This window comes from Polypterus senegalus, chromosome 11, assembly GCF_016835505.1.
Source record: "Polypterus senegalus isolate Bchr_013 chromosome 11, ASM1683550v1, whole genome shotgun sequence".
NCBI classification, from domain to species: Eukaryota; Metazoa; Chordata; class Cladistia; order Polypteriformes; family Polypteridae; genus Polypterus; species Polypterus senegalus.
In genome coordinates, this window is record NC_053164.1 from 94654012 (window position 1) to 94674061 (window position 20050).

Consider the following 20050-nt stretch of genomic DNA (forward strand, 5'->3'; position numbering starts at 1 on the left):
TCACGCTCCCTCCCAACTCCGGCTCCGTCTGCTGGGTTTCCCATTGTCCTTTTTATAGTCCTTGACTCGGAAGTGCTTCTGTCCCTCAGTCCATGTGATTCCATAGCACTTCCGGGTCAGATGAAAACTCTTTATTTTTATTTAGCCCGGAAGTACTTTACTTCTTCCGTCCCTGTAACTGGTAAGTACTTCCGGGCAATAATAGAAACAATCTTCGTATCTCCCTGCAGTGTTCCCTGGCGGCCCCCACGGTATCCAGTAGGGCTGTGAAGATGAACTCCATTGTCAATGATGCCCTGCGGGCATCCGGGGCACCTCCGTGCTGCAGGGAGAACTCCATCTAGCACCCTGGGGGTGTTGGCCAGGATAAGCTGCCATCCATCTCTCACAAATTACATTTATATTTAGTTGTTGAAGAATACAGTATGTCTTACTTATGTTTCTTACTCTGTTTTAGTAGTTTAAATATTAATAAAGTAAATATTCCTAGATAATATGGCATATTACCTTTCAACCGGCTTTAAAAAGCTGCCAGCATTGCGAATATATGAAGGCTTTAACAGTAGTTGTTCAACAGCAAATAAAGACCAGTCTGCTAAGCTTTATGTTTACATTTAAGTTAATACAGTAGATTGCATACTTGTAAGTTTTATTTGAATTATGTTGAGTAGAGCGAGATGCTCATGGAATGGTATTTACAGATTATTGTATTTCATTTTCTTTTTCTCACAGAGACTTACCAGATAGTGAGACAGACTAAAGCGCATGAGGGCAGCATCTTCACTCTCTGCCTTCTCAAGAGTGGTGCTCTGCTTAGTGGTGGCGGCAAAGATCGAAAAATTATGTGGTGGAGCAAAGACCTGACTCTAGACAGGGAAGATGAGGTATGTCTTAATGCATTCCGCTATTTAAGTTTCAGCTGGTCTCATCGTTGTGTATCCCAAAAAATATGGTGGCACCTTTAAAATACACAATGTTATCTTCTTGGTGTACAATATGAAAACTTATGCTAAATGAGGAACATTTTATACACAACAATTAAAGCAAAATACAAGTGTGAGCAACAAGAGTGACTCATAGTATAATATAAATGTACAAGAGGCACATCTAAAATCAGTTTGATACATGTTAAAATACTAATAAGATGTGTATAGTAAAGCTTGGCATCCTCATAACATTCTTTATTTTTGTATTGAAGGAAGCATGGGAGGAATGACATCTGCATTTAATGCATTTGCAGAATTTCAGGCTTTGTAATATTGTTTATAAACAATAAAGTAAATGTAACTAAAAAGAAAACAAGACTACTGAATGTCTTGCCACAAATGTTCTGTACTGGTTCTCTCATGTTACCGAATCACCTGCACATTTTGCTCAGGATCTTATGAAGATGACTCTATGTGCTTTATTCAGTGGAAAGCCATCTTTCCCCCTCCCATTGTCTTCATTCTCCTCTCACACATAACGACATGTAAATCTGAGGTCAAAGGCTCATAAACAGAGTAACAGTGACTACTTTGGAAAATTAAAAACCTTACTCATTATAGGAAATATTTTAAAGTGCTCATTACATTAACATACCATAAAATATTTTGACAAGAGATTTCTGTTCAATACAACTTTCTGTACTGTATATTTCATATAATTAATTCCAGCATTTCCATTATGAAGAGATAAGTGGCTCCAGATAGCAATTAATATGTTGAATGACATTTCTATCTTTTTTGACATCTGTGGAAAATGTCTGTTAACAAAGTTCAATTTGTGTTTGATCTACCGTACATGTTTGAATAATATCTGGTTTTTATCCATATTGTGTTAATAATACTTTTAAACACATGCAGGTTATGTAATGTGGTCTCCACTGAGAGCAAAAAGATTTGGCTTCACTTGGTGTAAATTGTATGCATTGGCTAATCTCAGAATTATGTGAAAGGTAATGAGATAATCATGTTTTCTGTTTTACATTCTTTATTGGTGATTAAAGCAGTGTGGGAACTACAGTAGGTTAAACAAGGAGATTACAATTTGAATCAAATATTCAGGCTGGAGAAAAAAAAACAAAACATATAATCTATTCCATATTGTAGAAATATTTTATTTGTTTATATATGTGCAGATTCCAGAACAATTTGGAGCAGTGCGAACTATAGCTGAGGTTAAAGAGGGGGAGCTTCTCATTGGTACCACCAAAAATGCCATTCTACGTGGGAAATTCTCAGATGGGTTCACTCCAATAGTTCAGGTACATTTTTGAAATTGCAATCTATTAGCTTCTTGCATCTCAATTTAGAGATAGTACCTAAAGTAATTTCACATGATCATAAGAAAGATTCTTGGAAGGCTTTATTCCATGTAATTAAACTTAAAGTGCCTTTGCATATGCTTTGCAAAGCTGATTTTTCTTAGGATGCGAACAAAGTGATTTGCTGCTATTTCCTATTAACAAGAGAACAAAAGCTCCACGCTGTTACTGTCACATGGCAAATATAATTATTTTAGTTAAAACTTACATATAACTGTACCTAAATAAAGCATGTTTTAGGGGATTTGTGTAGCTTGTAATGTATTTTATCTTTTCTAGTCAGGTTTCAGGTAGCTCTTCATATTGTAGTAATATATCCAGTTTCATAACTAGCTGGCTAGTTTACACACTTTATTTGTGAAAGTATTTTACAAAATTCTGTAGAGTTACTGTTGATTTTTTACTTAACACATTTTTAATTCAAACAATGAATATTGACCAGGCAAAGCGAGAGGTGCATCTACTGTACATGCTTTTTAAATATAAAAATGTTTTAATGAATAGAAACTCTCGAGGAATAATTTCAAATATAATACAGGTTGAACTAAAACAAATGTTTTATTGAAATATTCACTTCAGTTTTGAAAAAAAAAAACACTTATGAAATTATGAATAAGATAAATAAATAAGAAATCCATCTGAAAGTAAAATTGTCTGAATAAGAAACTGGAATGAACAACAAGCAGCAGAAGAGTCTGTGGACAATAAAGATAAAAAATGACACAATGTTTTGTGCCTACAGGGCCACACAGGTGAATTATGGGGTTTAGCAACTCATCCATTTAAGAACATGTTTCTGAGCTGTGCTCATGACAAGCAAGTGTGCCTATGGAATGGTGTGGACCACTCACTGGAATGGAGCTCAACACTAGAGGTAAGGAGAAATTGGATTCTTGTTCTTTAGCTAGATAACGCAGTGTTTTCTTGTGTTGTATTAAAATTCTGAACCTGATGATGCTTTTCTTCAAATGACTACAGCGGTTCTTCACATTTATTAACTTTATTTTTGTGTAACTGACTGTAGTATGGTACCATGTTAGCTATTATGGATGGAATGAGCAGTCAAGCAAAATGACACCTTTTATTGGCCAACTAACTTAAAATTTAAAAGTGTGTAACACCTTAAATTATACAAGACAATATTAAAAAAAGTTAAACATCTTGGTGACATTTGGCCTTATCCTTTTTAATAGCTCCTTCTCTTCTGATGTATTCAGTTTTTATGGATGTGAATTGCCTTTAATCTTCTAAAATTAAATATTAAATATGTTAGTAAATATATTATGCATTAAATCTATTATGTTTATTTCTTTCAAACTGATCATATATAGAAACTACTGAATAGCATAGTCTTACTAAATACAAGAAGTACTGAAGGTTTAATACCATATCATTTTTGAGTAGATTCAGTATCTACATTTTATATGAAATTGTTAAAATGTTTATTTTACATAGACTAACCATTTTCATTAATGGAATAATGACCCTTGACTGAATAATAGTTTTGGTCAAGGAACCAATTTCACCTTGATTATTGATGCAAAAAAGTAAAACTACTTAAAGTATTGCACCATTGTACTGCTATATGGAAAATCTGATATATTTCTGACAGTAGATCTGTACTTTTCTAAGGTTTGCTTTGTAATGTTTGTCTTATAGGAAACTGGTCTGTGTGCAGACTTCCACCCTAATGGAAATGTTGTTGCTGTTGGTCTTAATACAGGAAGGTAAATTCCAAGTGTATGTTTTTCAAAAACAAATTCCATACATATCCCTTCAAGCTTATCTAGTACTGAGAATATCATTGTGCAAGCCCTATAAGAGTATTTTCATTGTTCTGTTAGGAATGTCAGATGCTTTCATTAATATAAACCATTTCTGTGTTTGGCACAGAATGAGAAGTAGGACTGGATTCCATTCTTACTTTTGAACTTTGACTATACCAGTATTTTTTATGCAAAAACCATATAGATCAAAACTCAGTGTTACATTTCAGAGGGTTATATACTGTATTTCTTTTGACATTGGTCAGATTCTGGGCATGGGTAGACATTACCTGAGCTAATTAGTGGTGGATGAAATTGAGGCACAGACCAAAGAATGTATAATCAGCACTTCCTTTTTATTATATATGTGCCTGAACTATGACAATTCAGTGTCAAATACTACTAAAACACAGATCCTTTGCTGTGACACAGAACATATACATACATACATACATACATACATACATACATACATACATACACACACAACAACAAAAACAGAAAAACAAGCAATTGATTCTTCTAACTCCTTCCCTCTGAACAAAATCAAAAACTGAAAAAATAATCACTCTTAGTTTCTGCACCACACTCTCTCTGCAGATACTCATGCCCAAATCCAGTCAAAAGACAACCCAAAGTATCTGTCCTTTTGAGTTGTCAATTTGTAGAGTATATCTCTTCCTGGAGAACTTTTTGATGAATAAACTCCTTTTTCCTTAGTACTTTGGACTCTTCTTGGAATTGTCCTGAGTTGGGAGGTGCTCCCTTCCATTTACTGCCCAAAGATATAGTATATATGCAAAGAAATGGCCCATCTCCTATCCTTCAAGTTTCTGAACTCATTACTGTAAAAAACAGAAAATTAAATGTTGTCTTGTACATTTCATGATAAGATTGTTAACTATTAATGTTACTTAAAACCTGTAAGAGATCCTCCCCAATTTCAATTTAGACTTTCCCATAAACATGGCACTGTGCTAACAGACTCATTTTAACAACTCTTTGAAATAAATCAACATCTCTACTTACCATCTCCAGCTCCACTTTCAAACACAGCACTGTGAAGATTTTCACTTTCAAAGCTGTCATATCATCCTTAAACAGTTTTCTTCTTGTTCAAATGCTTACTCTCACAGCACAGCCTAATTTTGTTACAAAAGAATTCCTTTGCCCTTGTGAAATATGGCAATAAATCTACTAAATGAACATTTTCCAGTTTAATTTCTGGAGTAGCAGTACACAAATTCAATGGTTTTGTTCCTGCTTTGTTTTTGTTTTTGGTTTGGTATATATCTTGTTTTGTAAAGTGAAAAGAATTAATAGTTGAGTAATAAACCGCAGAAAAAAATTATCATGTGGGATTTAGAAGACATCAAGGAAAAGCTGGGAAGTAAATATAACTACTTAGATGACACGCATACTTATTTAAAAGTAATAAAAAACATTTTTCAAACAGATGTTACATTTTTTTGCTTATATATAACATACTATCAATTAAATAGTTGGAACAGCATGAGACATATTTAAACTGTTCCCTGAAGCAAAGGTCTAGATGCCACTTGCTTTGACATGACCATTTGTGTTATTTCCTTGGCCAGGCAAATTAAAAACCACAATGCCTCTTATAATACAGCGTTACATTACATTCTCAGGCCTGCCTAGTTCTATTCACAGTGGTGGGGAGCTGAAGTCTGTGATGGCTACATTGCACATAGAGTAGGAACCAGCTTGGACACCAGTCCATCTTTGGGTCCACTCACACACACACACACACACTGTCACTGACACTTACATGATGCCATTTTAGACTTGCCTATTAATCTTCCATAAAAAAGTAGTCGGAAGTGCTGAAGGGAAACCACCCCAGACACAGGAAGGAAGGAAGGAAGAAAGAAGTACAAAGACCAGGCATGGAAATAAAACCCAAGGGATTAAAATCCAAGAGACACCAGCTTTAAACACCGTCCCATATTTTCCATTTGCCTTTAATGATACGAGTGTATAACATTTTGGAGAAGATAAGGTCAGACTTCTGTTCTCAAAGTACAAAGACAGTCTTGCAGGAAACACTGTTATTGAGGGTCACTTTAATGGTGGTCTAAAAAATAGGCAAATTAGCTTTCCACATTCAGCAGCATTTGCTTATCAAAATGAACAATTTATTGATTTTGCAAAGTCATGGATAACTGGAGTGAATTTAGCCTAATGAATAATAATGAATAATGAATGGCCACAGATTTGTGTATTTGTTTTATTCGGTAGGTTTATTCCAATCTGTAGGTTTAATTTCTGCCTGTGTTGTCTATGTTTGTGTTACCAATCACTATATACATTGGCTTATAAACTTATAAAAACTATTTTAAACATAACTTAGATAATATTTGTGTTCAGTTCAACTTCTTAAGTGGACACATTATCATTGTTTTGTATTTCTTCAAAATAAAAAGAACCTACAAACTATCATTTATTGTCATTATGTCTTACAATACCTAAAGTCTGTAATTTCTATATTTTGTTTTAGATTTGAAAACTTGAGTTTGATCCTTTCAGATACAGATGCACAAATTTAAAATGGGTTAAAGAATCTGCATTAAAGAATGTTTTTGCAAACGCAGAGGCAACGGTTCTCCCCCTAGTAAATGACATTATTATCATCAGTAGTGGGAAGCATTTTAATTTCTAGTAAATAATTTAGTAATAATCTGAACTGCTATGAGAACATTGCTTCTTTTATATAAAAGTGCTCATGTTTTTTCCTTTCCTAACCTAAATTATCACATGTCCAGCAATAGGACAGCCACTGAATGTCAATGTAATTTATTTATATAGCACATTTAAAACAGTATAGGAATGTTGTGGCCAAACTGCTTTATAATAACAGAATAAAAGAATACAAACAAATAACATAAATAGAAATAAAATATATGAACATAAAATAAAATACATAATAAATAGAAGTAATGTTATATAATCACAAAGAGGAAACCATCAGTATTACTGAAGGTCACAAAATACAAGTGAATAGAAATGAGTTTTTAATCTTGTTTTAAACTGTTCAATTGTAGACGACTCCTTTATATGATGAGGTAGAGAGTTCCACAGGCGAGGAGCAGCAGCTGCAAAAGCCCTGTCCCTCTTAGTTTTACACTTGGTATGAGGAACAACAAGAGACAACTGACCAGAAGATCTAAGCACTCTGGATGGCTGGTGTAAAACACACAATTCAGATAAATAGGCAGAAGCAAGCCCATGAAAAGATTTAAAAACTAGCAACAAGATTTTAAAATCAATTCGAAAACTGACAGGCAGCCAGTGTAAAGAAGCTAAAATAGGAGAAACAGAGTCATACTTTCTTGCCCCAACCAGAAAACGAGCGGCAGCATTCAGGACCAACTGTAACCTGTGTATCAGGCATTTGTTAATCCCAGAATACAGGGAGTTGCAGTAATTGAGGCGAGAAAAAATAAAAGCATAAGTAGCTTTCTCAAGATCCCTAGAAGATAAAAAAGGCTTGATCTTACCTAACAGACGAAGCTGGAAAAAGCAACTCTTGACAACAGAATTTACTTGTTTCTCAAAAGAGATGTTACTGTCGAAGATAACACCTAGACTGCGGACTTGAGGTTTGCAAAAGACAGAGAAAGAGCCGAGAACTCCAAGACCAATTTGGGCTTTAGCTGATGGACCCACTATAAGCACCTCCATTTTATTTTGATTCAGATCAAGAAAATTATTAGCCATCCAGGATCTTAGTTGAGAAAGACAGTTGTGGAGTTGATTTATTGCAGAGTTGCAGACAGGAATATAAACCTGAGTATCATCAGCATAGCAGTGAAAAGAAATGTTACATTTCCAAAAAATAGCTCCAAAGGATGAAGGTATATAGAGAATAAAATAGGACCCAAAATGGATCCCTGAGGAACACCATATTTAAGAGGAACAGTAGACGAAAAAGAGAAATTTAAAGTCACTGAAAAGTGTCTACCAGCTAAATATGTCCTGAACCAGTTAAGAGCGGCCCCTTTAAGCCCAACAAGATGTTCAAGCCGCATCAGCAGTATCTCATGGTCAATAGTGTCAAAGGCAACGGACAGGTCAAGGAGGAGAAGGACTGATGCGTCACCATGATGAGTCAGTATATTATTGAGAGATGTTATTGAATACTTTCAGGAGGGCCATTTCAACACCATGATAACGCCTAAGCATGATAACTGAAAGCATCCCTCCTTCCTCCATGACTGTCTGATTTATTGGTGAGCATCTCTTCACTTACAAAATAAACAACGAGTCGCTGAGAGAGCAGAAGGACCATAGGGCTAAAACTACAGCTGTCCTGCAATGCCTCAATCTTTCCATTAAAGTGCAGACATGATAAATTAGTAAATAAATTGAATGAATGAGAAGGTGGAACTCAGACATTGACTGGGCCAAAACAAGAGAAGGCCATAGATTGACTGTAACATTTAAGAGAGCTTATAGATTAGCATTTAAATTTTGACACTATGTTAGTCTTGTGGCCATCTTAAATAGCATGGCCACCATGTGAATTACTTGTGTATCATGTGCCCAGCAACCATGTAGTGTTCTAGCAACCATCCACTCAAAATACAAACAAAAGTTGTGACACCCAATAAAAACACAAAGTGGTATATTAGTATAGTACAAGTAATAAAAAACTAATGGAACACAAGCAGTCCTGGCTGCACTGTGTTCAGGACTTGGGTAAAGGCATAAGCAGATGAAATAAGTACAGGACACATTTTTTCAGCCAACCACAACTTTCAGTTATAACCATTGGGAAAATGTTACCGGTCACTCAAAGCAAGAACCTTTCAGCATGTCAGTACATCATAAGTGACAGACATGCATTTTTTATATTTTTATTTCTGAACTAATTTGAGTAAAACTGGCATTAATGGTAGGGTTTCATTTCAGGGTTTTTTTTTCTTGAAAAAGCAGCAGATTTTTACCTATTTATAAAGTTAATCTGTGTTGGAATCTTTAATTAAAATGTATGGTGCTTACATTTCTGGGCTGAAATTCAAGCCCTGTAGAAGAATTAACATCTAGCTTACATTAGATCTTAATTCTATAAACAGAAAATGATTTCAGCAATAAAAGCCTAATCATACTGTAAGTTGACCTGGTTAAAAACGGCAAAAATAAAAATTTTAATTATTAAAGAAAAGTATGTGGAAAACACTGTAACATTATGACTGCAGTAAATTTGATTTTGTGCCAAATTGTTCTTATTTTTATCTTGGCTTGTGGTTACCCAGAAAGAGTGTCCCTCTGTGGTTTTGTACATTTTGTGGATGTTCATTGGAGCAGACTTGAGGTTCCTGTAGTCATTTGCAAGAGAACATTCCAAGGCTATAATTGAACCATTTAAATTAATTAAGATTAAGAAGAGAACTATTGATGTCTTTAATCTGTATTCTAAATATTTGTTTATCCATCCATCCATTTTCTAAACCTGTCTGCGATTGGCTATGATAAAATCAAACATGTCAGGGGGCAAACTGTGTATGAGGGAAAGCTGACAACCAATGAATGCTTATCCAAAAGTATATGTGATTTCAACTTTACAAATGAAAGAGAAGCTCATCTGTCTGATATCTTGTGTTTTATGCGCTAAAGAGGAATGGGAAAATAACAAAAAAGGGCAGAGACAGTGACTGAACGCACTACAGCCATTAACCTTTTGTACAGTGACGATACAGCACCGGCTGCATTAGGCAGCACAAGGGCTGTGAACTTCAAAAACAGAAGAGAAGCTTGTCTGTCTAATGCCTCATATTTTACATGCCATAACAGAATGAAAAAAATAAAAATCAGAGATTGCTGCAGAATTCACTGTAGATGTTAATCCTTCATACAGGACCTGCTCCGTCAGTCAGCACCCTATTGGATGTGAGAAAAAGGGGAGTGCATGAATGCACTGGAAGTTCTACACTCATTCGGAAAATGTGACATGGACTGTGGTTTTCTGTTGTGGAATTATACATAATGCAGTGACAAGACCAGCAACTGTGAGAAGCCCCACACAAGCATGGGTAAAAAATGCAGAGTCCACCTGAACAGTGACAGGACAGAGATTAACACCCACGTCCCTTAAGAGTACTATTATATACTCCAGTCATCCTTCCATTTTCCGAGATATCCTATCTAATTCAGAATTACAAGAATTTAGAGCCTATCCGGACAGCTTTTAATTACACCCACTATGTAATGTGCAAAGTACTTGAAAACAATAAAGGTTGTTTCACAAGATGTTTCTCACTTTGCCCATAAAGTATGCTTTAGTCAAGTCTAAGTTTACTGTTCCAATGACAGATAAATATTCTACTTGCAAATCTCAATTAACTGATTCCAGACCGTATTACACGCAAAATTAGAACAACACATAGTCTATTAGCTATGAATATGGAGTGTTACAGGAAAAGGATAAAAGCACTGAGAAAATTAAAGCTTTGCGCTGAATGAATATGGCAATATACAGTATCAGCCCTTTGACTAAGGATAATCATCAGATGCAGGTATTGTCAGAGCTTGCCTTGGCATATAGCTAGAAACTGAATTCATTCAATTTTTACAATATTTAAAACACCACAACTAACCATTATATAATATTTTCGTACAGAAAAAAAAACAGATCTAGTCTTATCATTATAATTAATTATAATATTTATGACTTAACATTTGATTATTTCATTTCCAAGTATTGCTTTGCCTAAAGATGTTTCATTTAAGATTTTATTTAATGTGTGTCGTTGCACTAAACATAGTTGTGACAGAAAAATGGTTAGCACTACTGCCTCACATCTACAGGGCCCTGGGTTCAAATCCATTCTCTCTATGACTGTGTGGGGTTTCTTTTGTCACTCCAGCCTCCTGTCACATCTCAAAGATGTATGAGTTAGGCTGACTGGTGATTGTGAACTAACCCAATATTAGTGAATGTACTTGTGTTGATGCATGCAGTGCAATCAAGGGCTTCATCCTGTCATGTATTGGATTTTGTGTGTTCAGAAAAATAAACAAATGCGGTATGGTAATATTGCCCTTTGCAATATTTCCAATATGCTCTTAAACTGTACAGCCCTTTCTTAAATTTGCTGTCAAATGTTTAGTGAGCAACTGCTAAAGCAACTTTATCTTGTTCAAGTGCATTAATGGGGCACTGGAACTTGCATATGCCCTCTAGTGGATGGCATGGAATCTGTAGCATAACTGACAAGCAGGCATACAAAAACAGATGCTTGCTTTTACATTACCTTATAAAAGACTTTTAATACTTTATAATATTCCATTGTAGCTTCTGAAAGGTATTTCACAACAAAAATTGTTATTTTAAAAAATTATTCTCCTATTAAACAAGATGTTTTAAATGCATGTGTAAAAAAACAGAAAAAGATGGCAGTTATCTTCCAGCTTGCATAATCCTTTAAGGGGTCATAGGGATGGATTCACATATAGGATCAAAAACAATGGTGGGGCAAATGTTAAAAAATTCTTCAGGTTCACTTAAATATAATACATTCATTCTAAGACTGAATGTCTGTCTGACTCAAGAGTAAAATTGATCTTAATGCTGAAACAGTGTTTGTTCTGAAAGGCAGTTATTGTGACATTTCATATGCGGTTTGATCTCACAATCTATAAACTTTTTGAAAAAAGTTGCTAAAGGTTATATTCATAACAAAAATAGATAAGAGGGTTAGAGACATTTCTCTATTCTCATTTCTGTTTTTTCAGAGTGGGAGTAACATTTACTGTTTGTATGTTTTGTAGTTGTATGCAGCTCCTCAGTAACTCCTGATGAAACTTTATTACTTTTCTTGATCCTACTTAATCCAATTCAAGGTTACAGGAAGATTAGAAACTGTCCTAACAGCTCTTGGTGCAAGGCACAAGCCAACACAGAATAAGATTTTTGTGTACAGCAAGGCATGTATTCACACTTTCACACTCACTCTTATTGGGCCTGCTGATAGAGAATGATAAATTTAACCTGCACATCTGAGATCTGCAAGGAAAAGTAAATATTACTGAGCAAACCCCTTGCAGAGTGTGCTGCCAATGTCCAGATCAGGATTCAAACCCTGGCCCTTGGAGCTGTGAGACAGCATTCATTACCAGTACACTAACATGCCACCCATGAATTATAGCTGTCCATATTAAACATTTATATTATGTATTTTTTGTTTTAATAAGTTAACTAAACGAAATGTAAGTGAAAAAGCATTGAAGAAAAATTGATCTTGTATTGTACATGTTGTGTTTTAAAACACTTTGTTCTTGTCACTCCACAGATGGGTAGTATTAGATATTGAGACCCGAGAGGTTGTGTCTGACTTTACCAATGGCAATGAACAACTTTCAGTAGTTCGCTACTCACCAGGTAATGTCTACATGTAAAGCTAAAAGTACAGACTTGTTTTAATAACTTCTCTCAGATGTATCAAACATGCTGTTTCTTGAAAGCTCAAGTTGATATTTGGGGAGAAAAAGAAAGTTCTGCGTTACTTTATTTCTAATGGATATTATACTTGGCCTTTCTTTCAAGAGCTTTTGTCTGTGTCAATTTTTCACAATGATCATAATTTGAAATTGTTTGTTTTCATGTATTGTATTTCATGTATGGGATGATACAGCTGTTAAAGTTAGACTGTTAAGGATTTAATGGGATTTGTGGTTAAATTCAGTTGCAGAAACAAAACTCCATAGCTGACAAATGATAACCTGTTGTTGAGTGTTACAAGCTTTTACATTTTCTTGTTTTACTATGGTAATTTGGAAGTGTTTTAGATTTTGAAAATATTCAGTATATAACTTGTAAACTGAACTGAAGGTTATAAACTACAGCCAGAAGTCATTTTATCCGTGTTAACAGTCGTTATTTTTTTTTTTTAAGATGGTGTCTATTTAGCAGTAGGCTCTCATGACAACTTCATATATATCTATATGGTCACTGAAGCAGGGAGACGCTACACACGCTTTGGCAAGTGCACGGTAAGACAAAAAGTGCAATTTAATATGAGCTAATGTTTTATAATGGTGGGTTTCAGCCATACACAAATGATGAAGGGGCTCCAGGTGTTGTGTTTTCACCTGTTGTTTGGCTTCACTATTGTCGTTTCTATCCAATGCACATGAGACAGCTTCCCAAGTGAGAAAGCAAACAGCTCTGAAGCTGCCTTTGGGGCCTAGTGTTTTTAAAGGCTGCTCAGAACTCGGGTGCAGTTTCTAAAATGTGTTCTAACTACAACTATCAGGTGTGGTATAGAGGGCCCAAAAGCTCATGACTGGGTTTAAACGGTGAACTCTGCCAATACTAAAAGGAGTCTGGAGTTAGGAGCTTAGGTGAATGGAAGCTGATGGGTGGATCGGGTCGAGGCAGATGGAAGATGAGAAGGAGAAGTGTTTTATGGTAATTGAGAGGTAGGCAAATCAAAAACATCCTACTTTGACTGCCTGGAAACAACCCGCATAACAAATCAAAGAGGGACAGTTAGGTTTTGTGTGTTTGTGTGTGTTTTTATTTTCTTTGTTATTTTTGTGGTTTCCATTCATTCCTTAGCCTTTCGTTTGTTAAAATGAATCTTCTGTTCAAAATAATGTGACAAAGTTGATATTTCCTAATCTGTAATTCTTTCACAGTCTGCTGCATTAGAGGTTTAGAAAGCATTCTCCAGCAGTCAAGAAGTCTGAACCCTGTTAGGTTAAATGGCCAGAGGTTCTCAGCTCAGATGTCATTCTTAGGCAGTTACATAAACATAAGTCACCAGGTGACAGTAGTCATAGTGTGATCATGTGTACAGAGAACAGTAAGGTTCTTGTTTGCATGTCCAATCCAATATGCAAAATGTCAGCACTCTGCAGCACCGTGTTAAACACAAATGTATTCAAATACATAACTTCATTATGGACTTGTTACCTTTTAATGGAACATGGGAGTATAGAACATGAATGGCTGGACATTTTAGATATTTTAGCTCATTTTAGATCATTTAGATAGATAGATAGATAGATAGATAGATAGATAGATAGATAGATAGATAGATAGATAGATAGATAGATAGATAGATAGATAGATAGATAGATAGATAGATAGATAGATAGATAGATAGATAGATAGATAGATAGATAGATAGATAGATAGATAGATAGAGTTCTCCCTCCCTCCCTACCTCTATTTGTCCTATTGGGTTATATGTAGCTTTTACAAAAGTTCTTTAAATAAATATACACAGACACTATGGTCTAAACACACACCTGAATTGCTAAAAAGGAAGAAAATTAAAAAGAAAGATAAACTTCTGAATTGGCAGTCATAGTCACGGTAAGGCATTATACAGAGATATTGCTGTAGGTATGAAGGGGCCCCAGTAGCGTTTCTTGACACACTTCCACTGAATAATTTGTCTACTGTAGGATAGTAGTTGAATGGTATACTGTACAGTATGTAATAAGTACAATTTCATGGTTCAGTTCGCACTCTTTGTGCTATAATTACTGGTGTCACCTACGGCTTACTTGTGTCAATGTAAGCGTGAGCAGGCATGTGTGGGTATTGGTCTGTTGTCCAGAACTGTATCTCGCTTTGTACCTAACACTCCTATGATAGGCTCCAGATTCCCATGACCCTTTTTTGGGTTACATGGGTTATGTTATAATTGTTGGTGCCTAAAAATTCTTGAATTACTTTTTATTACAATATCAATTATTTACAATTACACACTTATTATACAATTACTTTCACAATTATTAATTAATTTCAGTTTTACAGCTTGGAATATAAATTATACTCTGAAGACTTGTTAAAATGAAACCTTGTATAGAATGAAAAATCATTTTTTACATTACTTAGTATACCTAGTAAATCTTGTTTACACTCCTCTTTAGAGAGAAAGAAGTGAGATTGCTTTTAAGGGTGTCTTCAGCGTTCTGTTTGTGATAATTGTCAATAAATACACTTGCTTGTTTTTGTTTATTTTATTAATAGCAACACATGTTCCCCCCGTGGAGTTTTGTACATTCTACCTATGTGTGTTTAGGTATTTCAAATTTACCTTCTTAACCCTAGGACGTTCATGTTGGGTAAAGTGTTGATTCTAAATTGGCCCCACATGATTATGGATGTGTACTTGAGTGGGGTTTGTGATACACTGGAGCCATGTCCAGTGTTGTCTTCTGCTGCCTTGGGCTGGATTAAGCATATTTATAATGTTATGTCAATTGTTTTATACACCCAAGAACCTAGAAAGTAAATTAATATGTTTAACCTCTGTGTACTTGCTCCTCTTGTAGGGTCACTCTAGTTTCATCACTCACCTGGACTGGTCCAAAGACAGCAAATTCATCATGTCCAACTCTGGAGATTATGAGATCTTATATTGTAAGTTCAAACGAAACAGAACACTGCAACAGAGCTTAGTTTCATTTTGAAACAATACTTTTTTTTTAATCTAAATAAAAAATTATGTGCCAGGAGGTTATTCGAGATCATATTTGTTTAAAACTAGCTTGTATCAGTTGAAATTTCGTAATTGCTGAATTAGTTTTATGCCAGTCTATTTGTCAATTAAACCTAAATATGCAGCTTTCGTAAGCAATCATGGGAATCATCTTAACATTAAGTGGAAGAAAGTGTTTGCCAGCTCTATATAATATTTGGAAGATGTCTCAAGTTAGTTTGACAACACCTAACGAGACCAAATTTCTGTTTTTTCCAATACCATTCAATAGATTTGAATTGTCTTCTTTATTTGTGAGATATGTTATGAAACTTTTATTACTTTTATAAGAAAAAGTTCTGTAATGTCCATCCATCAATTTCTTGATCCTACTTAATCCAATTCAAGGTTACAGGAAGATTAGAAACTGTCCTAACAACTCTTGGTGCAAGGCACAAGCCAACACAGAATAAGAATTTTGTCTACAGCAAGGCATGCATTCACACTTCCACACTCACTCATATTAGGTCTACAAGTAGAGAATGATAAATTTAAATTGCACGCCTGCAATCTGCAGGGAAAATTAAAGATTACAGAGCAAATCCTATGCAGAGTGTGCTGCTAATGTCCAGATCAGGATTCAAACCCTGGCCCTTGGAGCTAAGAGACAGCATTCTTTACTAGTTTACTAACATGCCACCCATGAATTGTAGCTGTAGATTTTAAACATTTATATTATGTAAAAATTCAGAGTCACCAATTCACTTAAACTACATGTATTTGGAATATGGGATACCTGGAGCCCCTTAAGGTAGCCCACACTGACAGAGGGAGAACATGGAAACTCCATGCAGGAGGACATGACACAACTGGCTTGAGTGGCACAGACAAATGGGCTTAATTGCATAGCTCCTTCTTTTGTTTTTTTATTTTGTGTTTATGTATGTAACTGATGTATGCTTGAGCAGTTTACTGCCATTGCATTATATTTGTAAAAATGAACCTGTATTTAGTAATAAGTTCTATACAGGGAAAAAAAGTTTTATATTAGGGAAATTGTTTTGACGAGAATGTTTGTTGTTTATTCATTCTGAAATATTCTTAACATAATCTGTCTGCAGTTACTTCTGTTATAAAATGTACTGAACTGCATTGATATTGTCGATTTTTGGACCTTTTGATGAATATTTATCCTCAACTCTTGGTAATCTGTTTTTAGGGGATGTAGCAGGAGGATGTAAACTGATACGGAATCGTTTTGAAAGCAAGGACCGGGAATGGGCTTCTTACACTTGTGTGCTTGGCTTCCATGTCATAGGTGAGTACAGATCAGAGCTCTTACTCTTCATTACAGTTCAAAGTGTTGGCCACTAGATAGGTAACGCTTTAATTATCCATTTCTACTGTATATTTAAGTTCTACAACCTGCTTATACAAAACACAAGCAATACAGTGTGTTTTTCTTTACTTCAGCTGTTCTGCTCTTCCATCACATAACCAGAGGGCATTAATCTACACCTATACTATGATTTTGTTGCATGTCTTTGTACATATACTATATTTAGCAGAATACCTTTGACTCATTTTTATTAATATGGTGATGGGGTCAAAAATTCACTGTTGAGTTCAGATTCTGATTCTTTGATGTTCAAAACGTCAAGAAAAGTTTATTTTAGCATTGGTGTCTAAACAAGTATGTGTGTCTGTGGAAATCCATGTACAATGGTAAACTGTGAAAAAATGTTATATCTTTTTCAAGCAATTTGCACCATTTTTGTCTTGTTACAGGCTCCAATACTTACCTCCATATCCTTCAAAAATAGTTTAACTATTTCCAATGATAACTGCCACAGAAATTGTTTAATTTAACCAGGATTTTTACAGTTGGCACAATTTAGTTATAGGTCCAAGCTTACTCGATTGCAAAATCTGTGCACATTTTTCAGATGTGTAATTTGTATAAATCAGGTGTGTCCAACTCTGATCCTGGAGGACTTCAGTGGATACAGGTTTTTCTTCCTGACACTTTTTTAATCAGTGGCCATTTCCCAGTGTTAATTGATTTCTTTCCCCTTTATTTTAAAAGCCTTGTTCTTTAAGACTCACCCCTATGTATTGCTTCTTTTTACTTAATTAGCAGGCAAACAAAAGTGAGTTGTAAAGTGAGCCGACTAATGATCAGTTAATTCAGGCCTCAAACTAATTCCACTCTAACCAGTTTTTCAATTAGAAGCTGATTTCTGTTTTTATTTAAACACATTATTTAATTCCATGGCTTGTTGGTACTCTCATTCTACACAGCAGACATTTCCAAAACTGTTAATTTTCTTTTTTTCTAGAGCTCCATCAAAATGAGCAGATCAATATTATTGAGACCTTTACCTTTCTTTATCTTTAGATATTCTATAAAATATAATGTATAATTTTGCTCTACATTCATTTATTGAAATATTATGAACACAAATAAATGCTATATAAGTTAACATACTTGATTGTATATTATTGCACAGTAAGCCTGGATAAATGGGGAGGGTTACGTCAGGAAGGGCATCCAGTGTAAAATTTTGCCAAATCAAATATGCGGACAACAATACTAATTTCTATACTGGATTGGTCGCGCCCGGGGTTAACAACAACCGCCACCAGTACTGTTAGTCAACAGGGTGCTGGAGGAAATTGGGCTACTGTTGGCCGAAGAAGATGCAAAGGACAGAAAGATATGGAAGAAGATGATCCGCTGTGGCGACCCCTAACGGGAGCAGCCGAAAGAAGAAGAAGATGATTGATTGTACTGTATTGTAAAATCTTCCATTGAGTGATATCCAGCAGTATCACTAAAGTGAGATGGAAGTACCGTATGGACCATTCCATACCGATTTTTTATAATTTTATATTTATTACTTCACTGTTATTTTGAAGGAAATAGGTGAACAGAATGAATGACTTGTACTCATCTCTGATATTCTGAAATCAAAGATTTTTTTTCTTCAGTGGAGAGTTCCTCAACAATCTGTTAATTCTTTTTTCCTTCCAGTGCTCATCACACATGAAAAAAGTCATTTGGTATTCAGTTAGGAAATTTCTACTTGAAGGAATTTCAATACTAATCCATGTCTCTATCAAACCCCTTAGCCCATTTCAAAGTCATAGTAAAGTGATTTGATCTGGGTAGAAAAGCAGGAACCAATCATGAACATGAGTATTTAATAATATTATTAAAAAACAAAGTATGGAAGATTTCAAAGCTATATATAGACTTAGTAGGTTATGAGCCACCCCATGTTTTCAGTACAGCTATTCTCAAAATATGTCATTTTTGATTAACCATTTCATCCATCCATCCATTATCCAACCTGCTATATCCTAACTACAGGGTCATTGTGGTCTGCTGGAGCCAATCCCAGCCAGCACAGGGTGCAAGGCAGGAAACAAACCCTGGGCAGGGCGCCAGCCCACCACAGCCATTTCTTTATCCAAAAAACATAATTACAAACTATGATTTTGTTATATTTTAATGTATGTTTGCTGAGATTGGGGGTATATAGTTTAGTTATATGATCTATTTTATTAAATGCAACAGATCATAGGCACTGCATTAATTACATTATCATTATTCAATATAAATCTTTTACCTTTGGATCAAAATGTATTGTTTTATTAGAGCAATTCAGAAATAAAGCTGTTCTACTTAAACAGAAAAAAGTACAGTATTCTAATAAAAAGAAAAAAATGTTCTGCTGTCCATTAAATGACCACTGTTTCAAATGCAATAGAAGGTCAAGAAGATTTGAATTTACAAGCAGGCCTTTGCCACTGGTTGGTTAAATGCAAAACCTTCTGCAAATTTGGCCAACCAAGACAATGTCTTATCTCTGCTCTGTATGAATTGCTAACATAAAAAAATCATAACATATAACATAACATATAAAAAATCTATAAAATCTATAATCTATAAAATCCTGTCATATTTACTATTTGTTTATACTTTACTTAGGATGTACACTCATTTATTTAATAATTGTATGGATCATTTGCAATCTCCCCCACAATATGGCCTTTAAATGGTGACATTTACACAAAAAATGATCAACAAATAATAAACAATTACATTTTTGAGCTTTAGCAGTAATTATTTACATTGATCCAAGTTAACCTCAGTGTTCATCACTATTTTTACATAAATTCTGATATTTAATTTAACAGTAGCGTGCAAATTGCTAAAAAGACAATGCTCAGACGCCTGAAACTATAACAATAGATATATTTATAATGTTTATGATTAATATAGGATTGGGGTCATCAGATAGGTTTCACTTGGGGCCACATTCTCACAGACCAAATATTATTTGGACCGGGTGAGAACAGGACAGGCAGACACACACACATACCTCACAAATTTTAATATAGACACACACATTCATTCACTCCTGGACAACTCATCCAGTCACTCACTCACTCATATCACACACACGTTAAGTCAATTAAAACTTTCTATCTCTGCAAGTTAAGGAATCATCAGG

The 20050-nt window shown here is 34.9% G+C and overlaps 1 protein-coding gene across 3 annotated transcripts in view; it reads left to right on the forward strand.

The window, feature by feature from the left end:
- eml3 (EMAP like 3) overlaps positions 1-20050 on the forward strand; it is a 265243-nt gene that overhangs the window by 238586 nt on the left and 6607 nt on the right. For all 3 annotated transcript variants that reach the window (XM_039769278.1, XM_039769279.1, XM_039769280.1), the window contains 8 exons: positions 733-884; positions 2120-2245; positions 3048-3179; positions 3965-4032; positions 12387-12475; positions 12989-13086; positions 15385-15472; positions 16750-16848. In XM_039769278.1, coding sequence (XP_039625212.1) covers positions 733-884; positions 2120-2245; positions 3048-3179; positions 3965-4032; positions 12387-12475; positions 12989-13086; positions 15385-15472; positions 16750-16848 — 852 coding nt within the window. The remainder of the gene's footprint in view (positions 1-732; positions 885-2119; positions 2246-3047; positions 3180-3964; positions 4033-12386; positions 12476-12988; positions 13087-15384; positions 15473-16749; positions 16849-20050) is intronic.